General features: G+C 35.4%; 2 protein-coding genes across 3 annotated transcripts in view; one reads left to right on the forward strand and one right to left on the reverse strand.

Moving 5' to 3' along the window:
- Window positions 1–24879, forward strand: part of LOC105208995 (protein vav) — a 55291-nt gene that overhangs the window by 16628 nt on the left and 13784 nt on the right. For both annotated transcript variants that reach the window (XM_029038254.2, XM_011179123.3), the window contains exons 2-3: window positions 23398–23579; window positions 24254–24328. In XM_029038254.2, the coding sequence (XP_028894087.1) occupies window positions 23398–23579; window positions 24254–24328 (257 nt within the window). The remainder of the gene's footprint in view (window positions 1–23397; window positions 23580–24253; window positions 24329–24879) is intronic.
- Window positions 15584–16499, reverse strand: LOC105208994 (trypsin alpha). Its single transcript, XM_011179121.3, has 2 exons — window positions 16230–16499; window positions 15584–16168 (listed from the first exon to the last, which is right to left on the reverse strand). The coding sequence occupies exons 1-2, from the start codon at window positions 16484–16486 to the stop codon at window positions 15622–15624; spliced, it is 804 nt and encodes a 267-aa protein (XP_011177423.1). The 5' UTR covers window positions 16487–16499; the 3' UTR covers window positions 15584–15621.

Raw genomic sequence — 24879 nt, forward strand, 5'->3', positions numbered from 1 at the left:
CGAAATAAAATTTCTAAATACCTTACATTGAGTAAATAGTTAACTAGTTTTTCGTATATCCTACTACAATATGTACTCTATTTTGAATTGCTTTTCTACAATCCGCCCATTGTGTAGCACTGCTTGTGGCGCGACTCACCACCAACACGTTGACAATCGGGTTAAGAGGCGTTAATGTTGCTGACGTTCAAACCATTATTTCATGGCTGCTGTTGGTCGCTCTTTTGTGTGTCTTCAAGCTTAAACTGCTTAGTTGGCGTTGCTACCACGACATAAAATAGAAACGAATAAGGGAGAGCTAAATTCGCGAGAAGTCGAACATTGGGTTATTTACAATTTTTAATAAGTTAACTCATACTTCAGGTTAGTCTATAGATATTCCCCATTAATTTTATTCAGATATCTATACAATATATAGGGTATACAGCTAATTGCAAGTTTATTGGGTATATTTGGACCAGGGGAACGTCTGGATCGATTCCATCTATTTTGTAACCAAACTAAAGTACACTTGATTTCAGTAAGATCTCGGTATATGGGGGTTATGGTAATGTCAGGATCAATTTGGTATTTGTTTTCTATCAGTGTTGCCACATTGCTTGAGACATCTTTGGTCTAAATTATATTACGATAGCTCTGAGGTTGCTGAATGATATATTTCAAAGTAAAATAGACGATGGGCCTCCTTAGTAGACCTCTATGTGTCATTATATGCTTTTTTTTCAAATATCGCCCTATTATGGGCGTGGTTAGTCCAGCTTTAAAGAAAATATTTAAATTTTCATTAAAGTTATCGCGTATAATATACGGATGGACATTATTTTGTTTTATCATTTTTCCTTTCGTCATCTTGGTTAAATTTGTATATATAGATGTCACAAGAAACAATTATATCCTTTGCAACATGTTGTGAGTGTATAAAATGTCTTTACACAGCACCCATTTAATCCCATAGTTGTCCTTTTGCGCTTTTATCGTTATTATTATTCTTTCATTTAAATTCTCTCGCAAATGCTGCGTTGTCACTTGATTTGTGGCAAATAGTACTTTGTTGCAAGGTCATAAAAGTAATGGAGTGTGCTGTACCCGCATATAATTTATACTCGCTTTTGATATTTCTCAAATGGCAGGCAGCACTTTATGTCGCCTTTGATCCGTGTGCCTGAATTTCTTTTCTTTATTTACAGCAAAATGATTTAGATATCAGAGTTGTGGGATGTTAATAAGCTCTGCTAGATGGTTTCTGTTGGTGTTTGCTATCGCGAATGTTTACGAGGGACAATTGGTACGAGAGGATTTAGTATCACTGCTATTTAAGTAACCTTGAAGTCGCATAATCTCTTCTTATTTATTGTTTCTAATTCTTAATTTCTTTATTTATCAGTTTTTATGGAAATATTTTTGGAATACAATTTAGCTTACTTTCAATTTCGCGTAAGATAAAATTTGTACTATTTTTTTTTCATGGTATGTTACGCTCCCTTTTTTGTGAATATATACCTCTAGGGTTACGCAAACACTGCATAAATTGTTTCTTACTTAGATTAAGATAGTAGGTATTGTTCAAAGTGTTCTGGGGTTTATTAAGGAGCATTTTACTTCTGTATTCTCCAAGTTTGGAACGTAGCTGTCTCTTTGGATATGTAGTCTAAGTAAAAATTTCCGAAGTAAAGTCCTACCTCTCCCTTTCTAAAAATTATATTATAATCCTCTCCCACATTTCTAGTAGTTTTTTGTAATAGAAATTTCCGGAATAGTTTTACGAAACGATAACTTTCTTGGTCGGATAGTAAAATTGTTCGATTTCGGAGACCACCTTTCTTGATTAAGATGTTGCATTGCTCTCTATGACCGTCAAGTTGTTATCATCATAGTAAAGTGAGTAAAAATCTAAAGACTACAGAGGTCAACCCTCCGAATGGGTACAGAGTTTATGGTTCCTAAGATCGGTATGGAGCTTTGGCGCTTACACTTTTGCTAGATCTTAAATTCGAAAATTTGTCAATGTCACCGTTATATTACAAAGAAGTTTTCTTTGGCAAAACTGCCAATTGTTTTTGTTGTGCAATAAATATTTCCTCCTACATACTTGCTTTCAGTTTATCAAAGCCCACTTCAACTACTTAGTGAGAGAAATTAAAGTGTCTTATTTTCGATTGTCATCCTTGATGTGTGCAAGGTTGAGGACATATTGGGCGGAAGAGCAGAACAATGTTGAAAACAATAAAGAGAGAAAGCTTAACTACATTCTTACCCACTCATACAACTTTCCTCGCTGCTTTTCCTGCAGTACTACAACCTTTATACACCAGGGAGCTACTCTTCCTTCGCCGCAACTCACGTTTTCGAGCTTGACACGTTCGCCATTGTTGACATTGTTGTCTGCTTTACCTGAAAGTTTGCGAAAAACTTTTTTTTATTATTATTATTTCGCTTCAGCAATGTTGTTTGATGCGTCGTGTGATGCTGTGTGTGCGTTTGTGGTACTTTAATTTCTGCGAGGGCACGCTTGCTTCCTCATGACTGCTTCCTGACAGCGCTTGAGTGGCTTACTCATGCTTGTTGGTTTGGTTTGGTTTGGTTTTTCGGTTGCTACTGTGTGTCTCCGTGTACTACTTGTTGACTCTCCACTTATTTATTTATGTGTTTATATTGTTTCCAATGGTTTTCATAACACATACACTTAATTCTACGCTTGACTAGGCCCTCATAGCACAAAGTAGGCAATCAAAAGCACGCTCCTTATGTTTGTTGATTGATTTGCTGTAGTTGTTGTTATGAGCGCGATTCAATGATCTGGCAAACGAAATGTGTCCACATTTCAAAATAAAGTTATAAATTAAAATTGTTACTTTTTTATTTAGACATTTCATTTACTTTTTTTTATTTTGTTTTGGTATACTTCGTTTCTTCGTTTCTACTTGAGTTGTCACATTTGTGAAGTGTTTTTCCACTGTGCCGAGTCCTTCAGTTTGATTTTCATCGAAGTGTGGGTAGTTAAATCTTACGATTTGTTTTAAAAATGTTCAATAATTTATCTTCAAAGCACTGATTGAGATATTTTATCACTGAAGTAAATCGAAAGTATTTTCTTCATATCTCTATAAAGTGCCTTAAAGCTGTCATGCTCTCTGATTATTGGGCTATGGAAATGGTCATCATAACTTCGGTTTTTTCAATCTTTAGAAATGCTTTTCAAGTGTTGGAAAACATAATATTTTGTCTCTTTTCTTCTACAGACTACATCTTGTTGAAGATTATGTTATGTGCCCTAAATGCCTTGGAGTTCTTAGCGTCTTTGGGAAAATATTGTTTAATATTCTCTCATCTCATCGATAGCCCCATCTATCCATATATTTTCTGTTAAAATTTTAGTTAGGTCAAGGAACAGATCTATGCGACAACAGATAATCTCATTTAGACAGCACACAGCTGTTCCTTGTGGTATTCGAATAGTTCTAACGGATCACGATTATACGAAGCGCTTGGACTGTATTACATAGTTCCGAAGCCGGCTTATGTCAATTCCAGTCAATTCGCTAGGTCCGCCGAAGGTGTGCCTACTGAGGCGCTTTAACCTCGAACCTCGGAGGAAGTTCTTATGAGGAAGTGATTCCTCCTCGCTTTCCTAAGAAGTTCAAACAGTGTTTCGGTAGAAAATTACAATGTCCGCCGAAGGTGTGTATACCGAGGTGCTTTAACCTCGAACCTCGGAGGATATTCTTATGCGAAAGTTACCTCTCCTTCCTAAGAAGTTCAACCATATTTTCGATATCGCCTTCCGAGGCGCTTTAACCTCTAACCTCAAAGGAAGTGCTTAGGTGAAATTGATTCATCCTCGCCTTCCCAAGAGCTCAAACAGATTTTCGGTAGAAAACCACACAGTTTCGCATATTTCTTAACTAACCCTCGTATTGTCGTCTTTTTAATAATTTTCAGCGATTCTGTAAATTCTACTTCCTTTACCTTGACACAAGCTTCACTTTGTCAATTTCACTTGAATCGCATAGTTGTGAATTCCTTTCTCTAACTCTTCCATCTCTAACTGTTATTTGCTGCGGAAGTTCGTACATTTGCGCTGCCATTATCAAAAACTTTGCCAAAAAGTTTTTGCACTTGTTGTTGTTGCATTATAAGATTGAAAATTTGAAAAGATTTTGTGCTTATTTGTATTGGTCGGTTACTCGTGACTGCTCCTTGATTGCCTTTCAATGAAATATTTTTGCTGTTTGTAAAGAGACTTTATTATATTATTGATGTCTCGTAGTTAGTTATTAGTAGTAGTTTGTCTGGCAAATCTATAAAGTGTATTAAAGTAACGGAATTCTAAGTAATATACAATTTATTATCGTTACTAATCGATTTTTCAATGTCAAGAGCGAAATTCACTTACATATGTGAAGTGTGTGTCCTCCAGTCAACGCAATAAATTTATGAGTCATAAAGCTCACAATTTCCCGCACTTGTTTATTTTCATTTAGCTTTTCTCATTTTTAGTTTCTTTTAGCTTACTTTTCTTTGTTTTCTTATTCCGTTTTTGTTTTTCTTTTTATTTTCACCTCCATAGTGTGCCATAAAAATTCATTATGGCAATTACGTTAACTGTCTGGCTACTTAAGATTTACTGCCCTCTTTGCATTATACATAAAGGCCCACCTGTTTGCTTCTATATACTATAAGTTTGTCCTTAAAGTGCTGCTTAAGCTGCTTCTTTCAAGACTGATTACCTTATTTTCATTATTTCCATAGTGCCTTCTTTTAATTTCAACCTCCTCGCAACAACAAAACATTTACAAAGTAGTGTAAACTATTTTCACAAAGCTTCGACCGACCGACCATCGCCATCGCTTCTAAACTACAACTTTCTACGTGCTTTTTGTTTGTGTGTTTTCGTAAGTAAATATCCTTGCGTGTTGGTATTTTCATTCTCCGAAATCAGTTGTGCTCAGTTTTCTCCTTTAATGCACACTAATGTTCTACTTGGCTTAAGTTCGCCAGCCGAGTAGTGTTTTTGTTCTTGCGGCAGGCAGCCACTTTTCCGAATAATGTGCCAAGTGGCACAGATTAATTATTCCTAGTTTGAGTTAGTAGGTATATAAATATAATCCTTCATTACATACATATACTTAACTACTTATAATCGCATTCTTAACTAACTTTCTTCATTCTAATTAAATATGCTAATAGCATTTGTGGTTATTCCTTTTGTCGTTGAGTAGAAGGATTGATTTCGTGGATTACCGTTAATTTATTGCTTTCTTTTAAGCATGTTTAGCTTTAGTTCTTGGTAGAACATATGTGGTATATGTTAAAGATGCATATGTTAAAGAATACAAATTAATATTCGCTCTAAAAGAGATCTCCTTTTAGAGAATATTTTTTTTTATAGAAAACTTTATCAGAGATTTTCATCTGAAGGCTTCAAATAGCTAAAAACTGTTTGAAGTTTTCACTGAAAAACTGTTTGAAGCTTTCACTGAAAAACTGTTTGAAGCTTTCACCGAGAAACTATTTGAAGCTTTCATTTAAAAGTTGTTTGAAGCTTTAATCAAAAAGCTGTGTGAAGCTTTCACATGAAAGTTGTTTCAAGACTTCACTTAAAAGCTGTTTAAATCTTTCACTTACAGGCTGGTTGAAGTTTTCACTTAAAGCTCTTTTAAACTTTAAACAAATAGCTGTTTCAAGCTTTCATTTAAAGTTGTTCGAAACTTTCACCAAAAGCTATTTGAAGCTTTCACATAAAAGCCCTTCAAAGCTTTCACTAAAATCTGCTTAAAACTTTCTGTTTGAAGCTTTCACCTAAAAACCTGTTAAAGTTTTCACATAAACTGTGATGGAAGCTTTCACCTGAAAGCTGCCAAAAGTTTTCACCTGATCGCAATGACCGTGAAAATTTACGGGAAGACTTCAAAAATCCGTTCATTATTTAATCTTTAAGCCAGTAGTTCTAGTAGTATATTTACAGCTTCACCATCCTTCCGCACAAAGTTTTCACATAACCAGCGTGGCGTTGCCGTCGAAACACACTTAACAGCAGCAAAGCTAATTGTTTCGCTATTAGCTTTAATTAAAACCAGAGTTGCCATGGCGACGTTTGGCCTTGACTTGCCTCAATGAACACCTCCGATGAACACAACGCTCAATCGGTTGATTTTTTGCTTCCACTTATACTCATCCATACACATATACGCAGATACTCTTCAACGCCCAAATGTATGCAGCAATAGTGGGAGGTGAGAAAAGTCTGCTGTACGAGCGTGATATGACTTTGTTTGTGTGTGTGTGTGTGTTGTGTGCGCATAATTATGAAAGCAGTGTACTGGCGCGTGAGACACCTCAAACCAACATTTCACCTGGATCGCATGGCTCGGCCCGGTGCTTTTCGCGCTAACTCTTGCCACTAAAGTCGCTGGTTGATGCGTGTAATTAGCCTAATAATAGCTATGTTGCATACATTACGGCGTTCTGAGCATGCAAGAGACCGTCGTAATTATTCGCTAGAACGCGTTTTTATCATAAACTTACAGCAATTCGTGGTAAACTCGTATGTTGGCGGAGTATTTTATCCATTTCATGCAGACCTTAGTGGAAAATTATGGCATGAGGTGATTTCTTTCTTTTTAATATCAGAGCTTTACGTAGCTTTTTAGTTCAATGTTATTTTTCGATTGTATCAAGTCAGTTTTATTTCATACATTTCTCTTTCGTTCAAAAAATTTATACATGGCCTGTTTGACTGCAGCCATGTATGGTAAATGTTAGCTTTTGCCTTCCACTTATTCATAGAAACGGTTTATTGTGATCTGCACAGTTCTTTGTTGTATTTGTGCTTTATTTCTGTTCTTTGTTTCTATGTGAAAAAGTAGTGTTACATTAGAGTTGAACTTGAATCGCAAATAGGGTACTCATTGTACTTCGTTCATAGATATGAAAATGGAAAACTAGTAAGAAATTTAAGAATATTTTCCTGCCCAGATTGGTCTGATGAAAATCGGATGGAGATTACACCTTGAACGTCTTTAAACTTCTTATCAACTACACTGATTTTCAAACTCTGGCTTTTAAAAGTAAATTTATATTTCTAAATGAATTTAGCAGCGATTTCAGTTCTTAAAACTTTGTATTTTCAGTTCTTGCAGTTATTCCTTAGCCTTTCTTGGAGTCAACAGGGAAAAATGTCTGTATCCTTTCTTTGATATCTTACCGACTTCCCAATCGATGGGACTCTATTTCTTTTGCTTGGCCACCATGGGGACGCTTGTAGTATTCCAGACCCTGAACCCAATTTTCGACGGTTTCAAGCATTAATCGGCCGATACTGCTGCAATTTCACGTCCGATAATCGTACGAAGTTCATGAATTGTCGCTGGCTTGTTGGCATAGACCACAAACTCCTGTTGGAACCACAAATTGTCTAAGTCCATATCAAGTCAAGTCCTTTTTTTCGCGATGCAATGCTGACTCATGGAGTACGTGTGGATTGCTGCCTGACCACTAACGCATATTTTGCTTATTGACGAAATCATTTAGCCAGAAATTAGCCTCATTATAAATTGTACGTAACGCTATTAAAGTTGAGGCCACTGACTCTGAACCATACTGAAGAGAAATGTAAAAAGAGCCGGAAAAATATGGCGTCGTTTGCTGTCCCTATCTGTCTACTTTTGTATCGTCCGTTTTGAAAAACCCTTTATTTTGAAATAGTTTTTTTTTTATATATATTTATGAGACTTTAGGAAGACTTCCTTCAAGTATTCGTTGATGTTTTATTTTGGTATAGTGCTACCAGCCATCGAAGAAAAATACCGGCAAAATGTGCATCAAACATTGACCTTTATGAAAGTCTTTAGGGAGTATTTGAAAAGCCTTGAATTTAAAAATATTTTAAAAGAAAGGGGTTACCATCTGTCTCAAATCAGTCATCCAATTTCGACACAGCTAAATCTTTAAGAGTGATCCGAAGACAATCCTATAAAATGTTTTCCAAACATAGACCCTAAACTTTTTCAATATAGGAATCCGTAAATAATATATAAGAATAAAACTGATTCAAAGGGTTGGATTGAAAATAGTAAACTTTAGTTAAATATGTGTGAGAATGTGTGGTATTCGATGAGGCTTTAATTATTAAGCATTTTTAAATAGAAATTATGGCAAACTCGTATTTGTAAATATAGCTTTAAAGGGTTATATACAGTTAGAATTTTCAAAAAATCGTTTTTTTTTATTTCATTTTCTTAATGTACATATATTTAAGAATACACACGGAAAATTTCATATCGTTCCGGTGAATATTTTCAAAGTTACAAGCAAATTTGAAAAGGCGTTTCAGAGTGCTTGGAAGTATAAGGTCCGAGCGGCAGCGCGTTTTTCTCAAAATGGTGTTTTTAAAGTCGGTGACCAACATTACTCGAAAACGGATAGACCGATTAGTCTCAAATTTTAACACGACCTTCTTGAATATATTTTTAGTAATTAAGCGAAGATTTTTTCTCTCAGATAAATATTTTTTTTTTTTATAAACAATTTACTCCGAAATTTCGGTGAAGAATCGATTTCTTTTTTTGAGAAACCGCCATTTTGTCTAAAAAAAAAAAAAATTATTTTGCTTTTGCGATTAATTACTAGATTTAACATTATTTTAACGAAATCTGTTTGGTTTTTTAATTTTATATGATCCAGTTTCGAGATATAGTGGTCACCGCAAAACGTCTTTTTTGAGAGGAGCTCCTGGAGATCAGCTGTAGCTCTTTTTCAAATAAATATTTTTGCTAGTACTAAGTCTTAAAATACAGTTAAAAGATACCATAATATGTGTATAAATTTTTGGATCAATAAATTAAAAAGTTTTCTCAGAAAAAATTCTGGAAATTTCACTTTTTTTCGGCCGTCTAACTGTATATAACCCCTTAAGAGCGTATATATCATCTCACTATGGTATTGCCCATATCTACTCAAATATATATTTCATTTGACTGTCGCCTCCTCACTTCCCTATAGACAGCTCACTTGAAATGAAACATAAAGCACATGCCAAAGTCGAATTTGTAGAACTTTTTGTATTTGCAATCGTTCGAAATATGTATGTGAGCGCTTCCATGTCGAACGAATAACTGCCATGTGTGGTCGCATGCCCTCTTAAAGTGAAATAGAAAGAGGCCAACTGCTGCGACGTTCACTCCACACGCGGTGACCATAATTATTAATTAAATCATTTAACATTTCGCACAGAACTCAACTGTGTGTGTGTGTGTGTTTTTCTATTTCTCTTTTCGTTTTTTGTCTTTCTTCACTCTACATTCATGCTGAGTTGACTTCATATTTGTATTTCAGCTTTATGCTTTCTCTTCTATTTGCTATTTGCCAGTTCTATGTGCATATGTATATGTACTTTTGGGCATGTTTCTAAGCCGGCGCTAATTTGAGCATTGCGCAACCTTCGCACTCTTTCCATGTGTCTGTGTGTGTGTGTGCCTGTGAAATATCAGCAGTTCCATTAGCAAAGCTACTCCTACACTCTACCACCTCACATTCTACATGCCTATGCATATGTGTGCTATGTGCTATGTATGTTTGCGTTATGCCATGTTAATTTGCTTTGCCATGTTGTTTGTTTTAATTCTTTGCTAAGCTCTCGCCATTGAATTTGTGTTCTGTGGCCGCGGCTGTGGATGACGCCAGCGCTGATGGTTGGCTTCGGTTGGCGTTGCTATTGTTAGCAGTGCTGCCTGCTGATTATGGCCACACGTCCGTCCGTTATGGTTGGCCTCCACCAACTGTGGCTGTGTTAGTTGGTGCGCCGCCATAGTTGGCTAATAACCGAATTTATGTAGCATGTGTAATCGTAAAGTTCACTTCAATGATGCTGGCTATCCATCGGTTGGTTGGAGCCCCGGCCAACAGTGTATGGTTGTCATGCCAGCTGGGGAGGCTGTAATACGTTTTAAAGGACAAATAACCATTGAAAATGCAGCCAATTAATTTTTGCAACGTTTCGAATAATATCGCAGCGTGTGGAATGCAGTTTGTTATGCAGGTATTAATAACGGTAAATTTGTGGAATATTCTCACTATTTTGTTTATATTTTTCTATGATCCTTCGGAAGAGTTTAAGTGCAATAATTTTAAAATAGTCAGTTCTATCTCAAGCACTCTTCCTTCAGCTATCTGATTTTATATCATGTTTTCCTTCGTCTTAGCGATCACCTCTTAATTTTCGTTAAATTTCTTGTCAGCGAGCATTTCCTTCAGATCTTGGAACAGTCGCTGGGGTCCAGATCTGTCGCATACAGTACATCTGAAAACAATTTGAAATGAAAATCAAGGTATTTTCGAATTCATTGATTTGTGACAGGGTGCGTTGTTTTATTGAGACTGTCGTTACTTCTTTTTCAAATCAGAGCATTACTTTTTATATTCTCGCAACAAAAGTTGCTAAGGGTTGCTTTGTTCACATAACGGTTGTTTGTAAAACTAAACGAGTTAGATATAGGGTTCTATATATCAAAATGATCAGGGTGACGAGACGAGTCAAAATCCGAATTCTGTCTGTCCGTTTGTCCGTCCGTCCGTCCGTGCAACGGATAACTTGAGTAAGAATTGAGATATCTTGATGAAACTTGGAACACAAGTTCCTTGGGACCGTGAGAGGATTGCTTTCGAAAATGGGCAAAATCGGACTGCCCCTCGCCACTGCCACGCCCACAAAATGGCGAAAACCGAAAACGCAAAAAGTGTCATAACTAAGCCATAAATATAGTTATAAGAGTAAAATTAGTTGAAATCGGATAATAACCACGCCCACCTCCCATACAAAGGTTAGGTTGAAAATTACTAAAAGTGAGTTAACTCAGTAACGAAAAACGCCAGGAACACTAAATTTCACACAAGAAATGGCAGATGGAAGCTGCACTCAGAGTTTTTTACAAAATGGAAAATGGGCGTGGCGTCGCCCACTTATGGGTCAAAAACCATATCTCAGGAACTACTCGACCGATTTCAATGAAACTTGGCTTGTAATAGTTTCCTTACATCCCAATGATATGTTGTGAAAATAGGCCAAATCGCTTCACAACCACACCTACTTCCTATATACCAGAACTTTGAAGACGATCTGAATCGTTTACATAGATTATATAAAGTAAGCACTAGTGAAGATATCGGTGCAGAACTTTGCACAAATACTATGTTAATAGTGTGGCAATAATAGTTAACCTAATATTATGGTTTCCAACTTTCAATGGACTTTATACAATATATATGACGAATATGTGGGTTAAATTGTATATTATATAATATAGATAAAGTTAAATAAATAAATTGCGAGAGTATAGAATGTTCGGTTACACCCGAACTTAGTCCTTCCTTACTTGTTCTCGTATTTATGTTCATTGGACTATATAGTAAAATGATGGATCTATGTTCCATCCATCGTCACATATGGTGATCGTTTCTTGACATGAAGAGGATTTTCATTCAAAATTATTCCGTGTATTTTTCGATGTTTTCGACCGTAACAGTCACTGACTCGATTTACAACTTCTTTCTATTTACTACTTTATATATCACTTCTTCACTTCTTTTAAGATTAATTGCTCTCACGTGTAGTCCGCCTAATTTTTTTCAGTGTTTCGATGAAGAAGATGAGTATCCTACAAATGCGCGAATGTCTTTCCTATATGATGCTGATATTCATTTAGCCAGAGTTAGGACTTTCCTACCCTTTACTATGAAATTTACCTCAATTTCAATATTCTACTTTTCTATCATTCCATTTATACTTTGATTCCCTTTTTTAATACATCATAACTGCTACGGCTAATTGTGTCCTTGGATTGCCATGCAAAAGTTCCTTGAATATTTTTAAAATGTAATTTTGTACTTTTCTTTCACTCGCAACTCTCATGCAGCGATCAATCATTCACCTCCCTTGATGTTAATGTACAATTGCGGTTACATGCAATATGCAACAAACCACAATGCAACTCTGTGCTTTGAAGTGACGCACAGATAATCAGTATTCTCTATGGTACGAGTGTCTCCTTTGAAAAATGTTGAGCTTTATTTTATTTTAATACGAGGATAGTTTCGAAAGTAAGAGATTTTTGTTAAATTTTGAGTAGCAAAAAGAAAATGCAACGCTAATCTGTTTATATAGTGCGCCTAACCTTTCCAAAGTAACTTTCATCGAAAATACTTTAGTAATAAGTTCTTGAGATTTAGAGATCTAGAGAGTGACAGAAATTTAGAGATTTTCAGTTGACACGAAAAGTGCATCGAAAGAATTAAGATTGAGAAACCAAACTTTGAAAAAGGCTATTTAGAACACAGATGGAAGCTTTTTGTATCATTCTTCCAAAATACATATAACTTTTTCGATTTTTAGGTTTAAGAACCCGTATCTTATACGTTTCTTATAAATTTATTTAGCTCAAGTTTATCTCTCCTTGAACATTTATTATTACGATAACTAACCTCTCTTAATAGTTGAGAGCAATGCTCTTTGAGAGAAAAAATTAAAAAAAAATAGATGGAGAAAGCTATTGAAGTCATTGAAAAAATATGTATTTGATCACAAATATACCTATTCTTCTTTTTTACTGTTGTTTATTTATCAAACCATCCTCGTATAATAACCTTACGTGGCCCATATCGCTTATAAACTTTGCTTTGTATAGTGCGGGCGTGTCGACAATTGCTCGTTGTCTCTATCATTTGCATATCGCCTTCACTCACACACACATACAGGAAAGAGACGTGTCATTAAAAAGTTAAAACTGTAATTTGCTAAATACGCGCCAATATGTATGCTACAAAATACCACGCACTTGCACAAGCTTTTTTATACATTTTTGCGCAATTTCGCATTTTTCACCTTTCACAGCCACGCGCACACACAGAGAGATTCAATCGAGCGTGGCGAGCACGCCCACATGCAGCTCGTTCGCACAATCGCTTATGTGTCATTTAAAAAGCGAACAATTACATATATTGGCCCACACGCCTGCATGTATGCTACAGATGCGCATATGTTACACTGTATATGCCAGCAACACAAGCGATATAAAAGTTTGAAGTGGCTTTTAAAACGTTTGAGTCGACGTTCAGGCTGTCATGGCACATATGTGGTGTTTATATGTGTTTATTTGCCAATGGAAAATGCTTAAATTGCTGCATTCGCTCGAATGTGTATGGCTTATTTGGGCTGAAATAAACGCTCAAGTGCTTATAATAAATGTTTCTCTTCACGCTAAATATGTAGCTTATTCGGCATCAAATTGCCAGTGCGCTTGGTGATGTGTGACAATTTTTGACTCCTGCCATTAATATCCTTTATTAATTTGCCTAATTTACTCTGGTGCGTTGCTTCGTTGCGGATTTTATGATGAATTTGACACCTTAAAGTTTGCCGAGCGCAAATAAATCTAGCTACGCTTGCGTATGTCATTTGGGATTTGTATGCAAATTTACTTCGACATTTGGTGTTTTCTGTGCTTATTTATACAGTACGTGAAAGTTCAGAGGCGTACAGTGAACTTTAATGAAAGTTCCACAGCGAGCTTGTAATATGCAAATGCAAGGATGATTACGGTAAAAAATGGTAGATGTAGTTGAGTAAATGAATCACAAGCGTTATAGATACTGTGTACACAGTTTGAAAGTAATGAAACTACGATTATTTTCGCATTTGCTTCAGGTAGCACATAGTCAATATTATATCATAGTCAACCGATACCTTGGTTCCCTCGTAGAATAAGATATAAAAATCAAGACACGTCGTTACCTTGTAGTCGCGCTTGTTATTCTCAAATCGAAACCGCATAAATAGAAATAATCTGAGGCTATAAAAAGTTTAAAATCACTGTTAAACGCATATTGCGTGATTAGCGGAGCTGAAGCTCAGAGACTCACATTTTTGCTTAATATTTTACCCTTTAAACAGCAGTTTGATAAATATCTGAGTTAATAGACCTCATTTTTATAGATCATAACCAAAAAGTAAGTTTCAGAATCCCGAAATTTCAGGATTGGAGTCAATTTTGAAATTAATTTTATATGAATAATTGCCAATTGGATCCCAAAATCACCATACCGAATTTGAAGACTCCGATTGTTTTTTCTTAACATTTATATTTAAAAAAGTTTCAAGAAACAAAGTACATTTCCGGATACCATTTTTTAAATATTTTTCAGTTTTAACGGTTTTTCAAGAAACATTTAATCTATTAGATGAGATCACTCCAAACTAAATTTTAATGACATTGCCGAGTTTTCGAGACTCTTACTGTTTTTTAATATTTTGCTGGCTTCTCAGTAATTTGTAATCAGTTAGATTCGATCTCCAATAATTATTCTATTCCAATAATTAATGGATCATTGTCCCAAAGTAGATTTCGGGATCTCAAAATCGTAATACCGAAATTTCGGGACTCAGATTTTTTGTTTTTTATTTTACATTAAACAGTCTTTCAATAAATATTTTATGTATTATGTGAGATCACCAACAATTTGCAAAAATGAACTCAATAACACCCAATTTTCATGGATCATTTCCAAAACGTACATTTCAGGATCCCGAAATTTCGGGACTGGCCTTCTCTAGCTTGACCTCGCTATTTTAATATTTATGAAAACACTATTACAACCATAAAATATTAAAAAAAAAAAAAATAATAAAGAAGGACTAAGCTCAGGAGCACTGTTTCAGTCTGAAAGAATCAAAGACATGACAATATCATATTTGTTGTAGGTAAAGGTTAGGTTGGGTTAATCTGATAGGCCAATGAGGCACACATAGATCGATTTTGGTTCTTTGCGATACCAGATGGAGTGCCGGGATGCGAGTTTCAAAAGGTGATTTCACTAATTAGATTATCATACTGTGAAGCCCCCAAGTGCTGAAGCCGTTGCCTTGACACTGCCGTGGACAAGCACACAAGAGATGTTCTATTGTTTCTCAGGTACCTTGCTCTTGATATTTCCTTCATTCTTCGCTTTCTGTCAGCCCCATTTTGTAGGCGTGCGCCGCCACGAGCCTGTGACCAGTTAATATACCGATCATGTTCCTACATTTCGTTCTATCGAGCGTCAGTATGAACTTCGTGTATTTTTGATCTACCGCTTTACACATAACTTTTGCGGTTTTGCATCCCGGTAGATCCTTCCAGGGCGCTTTGAACTTTCTAAAAGTTTCCTGTCTAGATAATCATATAGCCAATGCATGGGTTTATTTACGTCGATCAAGCTTTCAAATCATTAAGGTCAAACATACCCACCAATAATAAATCCCACTTGAACGTTATAAAATCACAAGGTCGAAAATCACTATATTGGGGCTACGGAAAAGACTTTATTGCTCGAGAAAATATTTTTATTCAACCACACAATCTTGCGGTGTCTGTTGCTTGTGGCACTGAGATATATGTATTCCGATAGCTTCACTTTTGATTTAACTATTGTAAAGAGAATATATTTTACGTAGTTCAAAGTGGTGCGATATGGGTAATTGTATGATTGTAGTCCAATTTCGCCTTGCCCGAACGCGCTCGATCTCTTATTAACCTAAATTTGTTTCCAAATACAGTTTTCAATTGTGAATGCAATTATATATATTTTGGATTTTTAAGCAGAACATGTACAATCAGAATCTGAATTTGCACGAATCCAATCCCTTGTATAAATGACGTCGGTGAAGCCATTCGGCAAGCTACTGTTGCAACTATTGGCATAAAATGACGAAATACCGATTAGAACGCCATTAGCCGCAGCTGGACCACCAGAATCGCCACCACAGATACCATTGCCAGCGCTCTTAACGAGACAACGTATCGATTCGGGAATTGTATTTAAACGCTGTATGCACGAAGTACGATTTAAGGTGTACGCTGTATTATATTGCAATTCATTGGCCAATCCACCACTTGCTACACCACCCCAACCGCTTATTATGGTCGGTGTGCCTTCGGGTAACTCCACGCTTGCAAGTAATATCGGTTTAATTGTATCACTGTAATTCAATGGGTTACTAAGTCTAAGCAAGGCGACATCATATTCATAGGAATTAGTGGGATATTGTGGATGTATTTTTACCTCGGCCACTTGTATTACAACACCACCCGTATTAAATTTCACAGTACCAGCGCGAATCCAATAGTTCGAAGCGGGGTAACTGCAGAGTAGAAGAAAAGACTTGAATGTGTAGATATAGACTGTTATGGATAGTAAGTTACCCGTTCACGCATTGCGCCGCGGTCACAACATAATTCCTCGATATAATCGAACCACCACAGATGACCATAGAACCATTGAAAGTCCGTGTCACCAACACCTGATACGGAAACTGACCCTCAGCAGCATTTTGTCCACCGAAAATGCGACTCTGTGGTCGCTCTCGAACTGCACTTTCATTGGCGACAATGGCACTGCTTATTGTAAACGCTGCGAGGGTGATAATCAATATCGGTAGCCAGTTGCTTGCTAGTGACATGTTTTTCGTACAAACGTTGGGAATACTGTTAGTTTTTGTGCGCTCTTAACAGTTTTTATATTTTCTTAATTGACTGTAATTAGCTAATTTTAGTAATAGTTCTGTTGAACGCATTAAAATATCATTACTGTTGCCATCGTTTGACTATGGAATGCTTTTGTTGTTATTCGTTATCTTGTGTAATGACCTATGATAACGGTTTACATCTTAAGTAATCGTGGAAAACGCTACGAAAGTTCGATCGCGTATTGCATAGCAGAATAAATAGTTGTGATTCGGTTGCTTTGAAGACATTTGCAAATTCTATGTGGGTTTTGGTGACTTCATTGTCATAGTCCAACTGAGAAAAGATTTCCTTCTTTAAGATCGATGATTATAAGGGAAGGTATATTTGTACTGTCTGATTTAATTTTGTTTTTGTAAGTTCCCATACTTGTGATGTTTACGTGGTCATCGATTTGGTCTGTCCTTTGATAAAAGCTTACTTAGCCCTATCTTGTATTTATACTGGTTGTGTTCTAATTACCAATCCTTGGAGAGTTGCGAATCGAACAAACAACTGGTATAAATGTACGAGGTATGTTCAAAAAATAACAGCAAAAGTTTCCGGTATTCATTGGTACTTTGTAGCCGCCGCTAAGGTTAGACGTGTTTTTATGAATTTGTCGATTTGATTTGTTAAAATCTCACAGTTCATTGCTTGTTCATGAATTATTGGTCGAAAACAATACTGTAATGGTGCTCCAGCCTTCATATTCGTCAGATATGACTCCGTGTAACTTTTTCCTGAACCCAAAATAAAGCGAACATTAAAGAGCTATCGCTGAAATAGCCAAAGACGATCCTGAAAATCGAGTCTGAGAAGTGTTTCGACGATTACGAGAAGCGGTGGGATAAGTTATTATACTCTTAAACAAATGGGGATTATTTAGATAGCGACAACATTAATGAGAACGAATGAATAAATATTTTTTCAGAAAATTAAAATTCCCGTTATTTTTTGAACGCACCTCATATAGCATAGTTCTTTGATATTAATAATTTTTAATATTTTTATTGTATTTTATTGGTATTAAAAATAGTAAAAATTTACAAATATTAAATTATTACAATTATTCAATATTCCATCAACGAATAAAGCCATGAATACTAAACAAATATGAACTGAACCCAAAAATGTACGTGATAAGGATGCGAGAGATCAAATTAATGCACACGCGCTAGTGAATATGATACATATACACATATCTACTTTATACCTCTGCTAATATCTCTGCACATCTACTTTTAAGTATGCATGTATGTATGTTTATAAGGAATACTTACATAGAAGTCTGCTTGGTGTGGTTCTTAAGTGCAAACATGACTCAAGCAAAGCCACACTTGTTAGTTCTACATTATATATGTATGTGTATGTTGTTTGTTGTTTTTTGTTTTTGTGAAATTTAATGCTTTTACCAGCAGCAGAAGTCAAAGTCACCACACAAACCACTATGGCATAAGGACATGCTCAGCAAATCATCGATGCGTTGAAGTGTTGTGGCGCTTTTGGCTTTATTATGTTTGAGTGGGCTGGTGTTTGTTTATATGTATGTATGTAGGTGTGTATATATGTATGTAATATAGTAGAGTAGAGTGATATACTTGTAATATATTTTATGGTAAAAGAAAGTAAAAGTGCTGCTTGCTTCACAATTTTCAAGGTTATATTACAGCAGCAAACAAGTGCTTTAGGGTGGCACTAAATTGTGTGGGAATTATTTATTTTAAACTTAGCTTAAAACCAGAAAATTTTGAACTTCTAAATTTTCTGAAACACAAATTTGACAATAGAAGCGTCAAAACTGGATTGAAAGCCTCTTAACAGATTTTCAAAATATTTATAATTTTTTTGGAAAATTTTTATTTTGAAAAATAATAAAAAATTACTTAAAAAATAATTGTAGTAGTGTGAAAGCAATTCCACAAGTACTTTAAATCCTTGAATTAAAAACTAAAATTATAAAATCAGAAAAATGTTGTTCTACCCTAATGTGACTACTACTTTTGTATAACCTCATTAAGTATGTATTTTCAAGAGTTTGGAAAAGAAATTATAGCTTAAGCATATGTTTATGTATGTGTGACACTCTAAGTCTTATAGTTTTTCCCACGAGGTTTTCCGCACTTTCATCAAGAAATTTACATTTAACTTAGTGAGAGGTGAAAAATTGTTTTGCCAATTGGGATTTCTTAATATTTAATGTGTGTTTAAGTATTTTTATGCCATTTTTATTTAACTGTCTCTCATGTATATCCATGCACAGTTACACAGTTATTCTTAATGCTTTGGAGAGGTATAAAAATAGAGTCGTAAATTTTACTGTTACTTATTCTGAAGTCTTATTTAATGTTGTTTTTTGATCACCAAGGCAACCTTTTCGACAATTATAGAAGACTTGTGAAATAAAATTGAATTGAATGAGCCACCGCATTGTTTATGCTGGGATTCAACTCTCATCCGCAGTCTGTGATATATCTGATATGCTTTTTAGCATCAAGAGAATGAGAACAGCCCCTTTTTCAATTTATTACAGTTTATATTTAGACTAACAAGTAGTTCTTATAATCACTGGATGAGTGCTGTTAAACTTGTAGAGATCTCGACTACCATGACTTAGTAAAAAAAAATATGTAAAATAAGTTCCGTACGTCATGCGATTGGTGGTAGGTGGCCAAGGTCGATTAAATTGTGTGACCAAGTTATTGAATGCTATAAAGATAAATATAATTTTTTGAACGTTTGCGTCATTCTTCTCACCTTCATTTTTGATATATTTGACGCTTATTTTGTTCGGTAGTGAGCCAATGGGTTGATTATTTTATACCAGCAATCGAAAACGTAGCTGGTGAAAGCATAACATGAGTAATGTCAAATAATGTATTCAATTTCAAATTTTTAGACTGTTATATTACTAAAGTCATAATATATCTGGATTCGTTGCAGTCTCAGCAAAAAAGACCTAAATAAACGAAGCTTTTGCTCTGTTATTGGGCACGATTCTTTAAAGACTACAAAAAGAGATCAAGGAAGAGTAATCTCTTTTTGGAGTCCCAAATATTTTCCAGTATTCCAAAGTTAAAACGGAGACGAACTCATTACTGACTTTAAAAGAATTTACCATTTTTATATTCTCGCAACAAAGTTGCTAAGAGAGTATAATAGTTTTGTTCACATAACGGTTGGTTGTAAGTCCTTAAACTAAACGAGTTAGATATAGGGTTATATATGTATACCAAAATGATCAGGGTGACCAGTAAAATTCAAATGTCTGATGTTCGGATGTCTGTCTGTCCGTTTGTCCGTCCGTCCGTACAAGCTGTAACTTTAGTAACAATTGAGATATCTTGATGAAACTTGCTACAAGTATTTCTTTTCACCATTAAAAAGTTAAGTTCGAAGATTGGCGAAATCGGACCACGGCCACGCCCACAAAATGGCGATAAACGAAAACATATAAAGGCTATAACTAAGCCATAAATTAACCTATGAAAGTGAAATTTGGTATAAAGCATCGTCTGAAGAGACATATTTGGTTGTAATTTTTTTGAGGCAGTGGGCGTGGCCCCGCCCCTTACAAAGTTTTTTGTACATATCTCGTAAACTACTAAAGTTATATCAAGGACACTTTCTAGAGCCTTATACAGTCTAAAATGGAGGGAATCGGATTATAACCACGCCCACCTCCCATACAAAGATTATATTGAAAACTACTGAAAATGCTTTAATTTACTAAGGAAAACCACTAGAAATCTTAAATTTCATTATAAAGATGGTACAGATGAGCTGCACTTAAAATGGTACACAAAATTTTAAATGGGCGTGGTTTCGCTCACTTATGTGTCAAAAACCATATCTCCGAAATTACTCGACCAACTTCAATGAAATTCGGTTCATAATATCATAAACCATAAATAGTCCAAATCGGTTCACAACCACGCCAACTTCCCATATACCAGAACTTTGAAGTCGATCTGAATCGTTTACTTTACAATATATAAAGTAAGTAGTAGTGAAGATATCGGAATAGAACTTTGCACAAATTTTGCATTCATAGAGTGGCATCGCCCTTCTAAAAATCGACGCAATCGGACTATATGTTTTCAAGGCCCCATATATCGAACATGAGGATCTCAGTACTTCTATTCTTTTTTTACCGAAAATATATGTATATAAGTCTCTTAGATAAGTATATTGAAGAAATTTATTGAGAATATTTTTCTTCTAATTATATGTCTCCATGCCAAAAATGAGTGAAATCGGGTCAAAATTTCCCGTAGGTATTCAAATTTTCAAATATTTCAAAATTATTTTTCGAGAATTAAAACCACTTGATCTTTAAACTCTATACGAAAATACGTACAGTGAAAGAACGTATTTGTATTGCTTGTTTAAAATTTTCTAGAAAATCCGGTATATTGCTGCCAGTTTATTTTTATTTAGTAAAATCCCGAGAGGACTTTTTCTGCTTAATTCCAAGAAATTGTTGTGTTGCACATACGTCTGTCGCATATATTTTACAATTGTATGTAAACAAGGTCATTTGACAAAATCTGCTAATACTCGTATGCTACACAAATAAAAATGTGTGTGGGTCTTAAATTCTCGTATAAAATTTCCAAAGAATTGTGGCTCCTGTGCTACACTTACACTCCAAGCAATTTCATGGCATTTTGAAACGGGCACTTTGCCATTTGTGGAGAGCACACCACGAAGCACAATACTTACTGACATTTGCAGAGGGACTGTCCTGCGGTGCACTTAACATTTAACAAACTTTGCGCCAAATCGACTTTGAACAGCTACTTGTGTTATCAGCTGCAATCTCCGGTTAGCATGTGCTTGTGACCAAAATGGAATGGAATTTGTGGCTTTTTGTGATTGCTTTTGTAGTTGTTGCCGTTGTTGTTATAGTTGTTGTAATGACAACGGGAGGAAACACTTTTGGTCAACTACGACTTGCACACATGTACATATATATGTATGTGTATGTCAGGGTTCCATCTGTTGGCGTCATTGCTCAGCAAATTTATTTTATTTTCTCTTTATTTTTCATATATATTTTTTTGTTATTGTTATATTCAGCTGGCATGACACTGCCAGGCGTGATATGTTGACGAGCCATTGCCAGTTGCCAGTGCTTGTTGCACGTGTTGTGCGTGTGTAGGTGTTTGCTCTGATCCTTATTGCTACGGAAATCCAATTTAAACTCTACGAGTTAATATAAATTCTCCATAAAGCGATATTGAAGCCATTGCAGTTGCATTTTTGTGCGCACTACCAACAATTCGACATGTGTTTTCCAATATATACAGACACAAGCATTCTCATATATGTATAGCCATAACCATCGTATATCTGTGATTTTAGTCTGAAATTCGCTATAAATTCATACGCCCAGCTCCGCAGCAGGTGCTGCAGTTGCGGTCATTTAAAATCCCAGTTTATTGCCACGCCAACATTCAAACTGAACTGTGCAGCTACCGGCGTATAGCATCTGCTGGCTGCCGTTCATATTTGTATGCTTCTTAACGGCATCAGTTTGGTAAGCTGCTTTCCATTTGCAATAAAAAATAATGCAGCAGCGTTTTCATACGAATACAGTTACGCGTCCAGGTTGCGAACTTCACCTTGATTGTTTTACGCTTTACAGTTTTCCGAGTACAATCAACAGCTATTATCCGGTATTCAATGAGGGTATTATGTCTGTTTAAAACTTGTTTCGTAGAATTTACTACCATTTAATTGCCACAGTTCACAGTTGAGTATTCTGTCCGGAAGAGAGATGAAGTGAAAGCGGAAGAGCTTTTACCAGGATACCTGACAGTTATTTCTGATAATTGAGCAGTAATTCTTCGCACTTTTGGATTGAAATCTTATTATTCAAGAGGGTGTTACTCTAATTGAATTTTAATGAAGATTTTTAGAATAATTTTAATAAAAATATAGAATTTCAAGGAAGGAAGATAGTTATTAATCCATCACATGACAAAAAGCTCGATTTGCAATTTTCTTCATCATCTCAACATTTTCTTTTCTTTCCTTCTCTGTTCTTTATTTTCCCTATTTTTTTATTTTCCTTTCTTCACATTTCCTATTTTTAATTTCCATTGTTTCAATTCCTTTCCTTTCCTTTCCTTTCCTTTCCTTTCCTTTCCTTTCCTTTCCTTTCCTTTCCTTTCCTTTCCTTTCCTTTCCTTTCCTTTCCTTTCCTTTCCTTTCCTTTCCTTTCCTTTCCTTTCCTTTCCTTTCCTTTCCTTTCCTTTCCTTTCCGTTCCGTTCCGTTCCGTTCCGTTCCTTACCTTACCTTTCCTTTCCTTTCCTTTCCTTTCCTTTCCTTTCCTTTCCTTTCCTTTCCTTTCCTTTCCTTTCCTTTCCTTTCCTTTACCAGGATCTTTTTCTAATTTTTATAATTAAAAAACAACTCGTCAAGCAAGAGACAAATATAGATCTCAGATAAAACCGAACATAATTCTTTAATCGAGTTCCAATTTCAAGTAGTCTGAATCAGAAACGTCAATATTGCACTTTCTTTCAACCAATTAAGGCTCATAGTCTGTTCCCAATCAGTAACTGATTGTACACTTATAACTTTTCCTTTAGCGCAGTCATTTTTCTCGTTCTTTCGGTTTATTTCACTCATTTCACTTCCCACTTTCAATTCTCATTAAGCGGTGTCCGCTTAATTTTATTGATGACTGTTGTGTGAAATTGAGAGCCATTGAAAACTTTTTATTTGCAAATAAATAGCGGAGTTTTTGCTTGGCTATTTTCGTTTCCCATTTTTTATACATATTTACCTTAATAAATATACTGTTATAAATAACAGCTCCTATTTATCATTTACTCATTTTTCTGTTTTTCATTTCAGTTTTTGTGCTGCAAAAATATCAAACTTTTCCTGGATGTGTGCCGCAATCATTTCGGACTGCGCGATTCGGATCTCTTTGAGCCCACCATGTTGTATGATTTAACGAATTTCCATCGTGTGCTGATAACACTCTCGAAATTATCGCAATGTCGGAAAGTACAACAACTGCATCCGGATTTAATGTGAGTATCATAAATTTAGAGAATGCATGTTTATTAAATTAAATTGCTTTTTATTATACACAAATCTTTCCTCTTTATAATTGTAGTGTAGAAAATTTATAAAAATTTTGTAGGAGACAGAAAAAGTTTAAAAATACAAGTGGATTTCTTCTTCTTCCGTAAATACTAGACAGTTGAGTTGAGGTTTAGACAGTTGTAGTCCGTCGGTTCATTAAAGAGGACAGCGCTTGGATAGTTTTTTATTCTTCAATTAGAGTTCGTAGACACATTCTTATATTAATTGTGAGAAAATGTTAATTCCGCTTAGGTTTATTTTAAAACGTTAGTTTGAAAAGTTTTTTCACTGAACTCCTTCGACCTTTCGGCATTTCTTGAGTTTATAATTGGTTCAGAATTGAACTCCCTAGGCAGGATCTATAGTAATTTTCCGCTCTAGCGCAGTTCTCGTATATCATACCTTTATTTTGCTGTCTCAGAGAGAATCAATGTGGGAACGTTACAATTCCTTTCATACTGGAACACAGCACTGAGATTTTTCTTGTGAACATTGACTTGAGATGAGTCCTTGATAGACCATTGCAGTCGACTGAACGCAACAGGAAGGTCCCGTATTTCTTCAAATATAAGTATATAAAATTTATTTAAAATTAATTCCATCTCTATTTATTTTCCAGTGGTTTCAACATTCAACTCTCGCCCAGCGAACGCTCTCACTCCGATGAGGCCATTTACAAGGATCTCCATTCAACGTAAGCAAATACAGTCCAAATTAAACATTGATTTTCAACCTTTTTTATTACATTGCATTAACATAACAATACCATAATTACACTGAAATCCTCTAACAACAGTGGGCATTGCTGGAATGCTGCACACTGACGCATTCAACAATATTTTTTTAACATTCCATTGTTTGTTAGTGCATTAATGTCATGCCAAGCGAGAAGCAGAGCAATGCGTCAGTTGCCTGAAATTAATTTTAGCACCAAAAACAACAAATGACAATTTATTTATAGAATTCTTCTCGCATTGAAAATAACATTGGTGGGCGTGTTTGACAAGCGGCTCACCATTAACACCCACCTGAGCTATAATTATGTTTGCCTATTTTACTTTCTTCGTACAGCATAACTTTGTATAATATATCTATCTATTATCTATTCTATTTTCTGCCACTTCTATCGCACCCACACTTCTTTTCCCCATCAAACCAATAACACACCGGTTATTCGGTGCTGTGTGAAACAATCAATCAATCAATCAACAAATTCAATAATCCATCAACTAAATAATCTAACGT

This window comes from Zeugodacus cucurbitae, chromosome 5 (genome assembly GCF_028554725.1).
Source record: "Zeugodacus cucurbitae isolate PBARC_wt_2022May chromosome 5, idZeuCucr1.2, whole genome shotgun sequence".
Lineage (NCBI taxonomy): Eukaryota > Metazoa > Arthropoda > Insecta > Diptera > Tephritidae > Zeugodacus > Zeugodacus cucurbitae.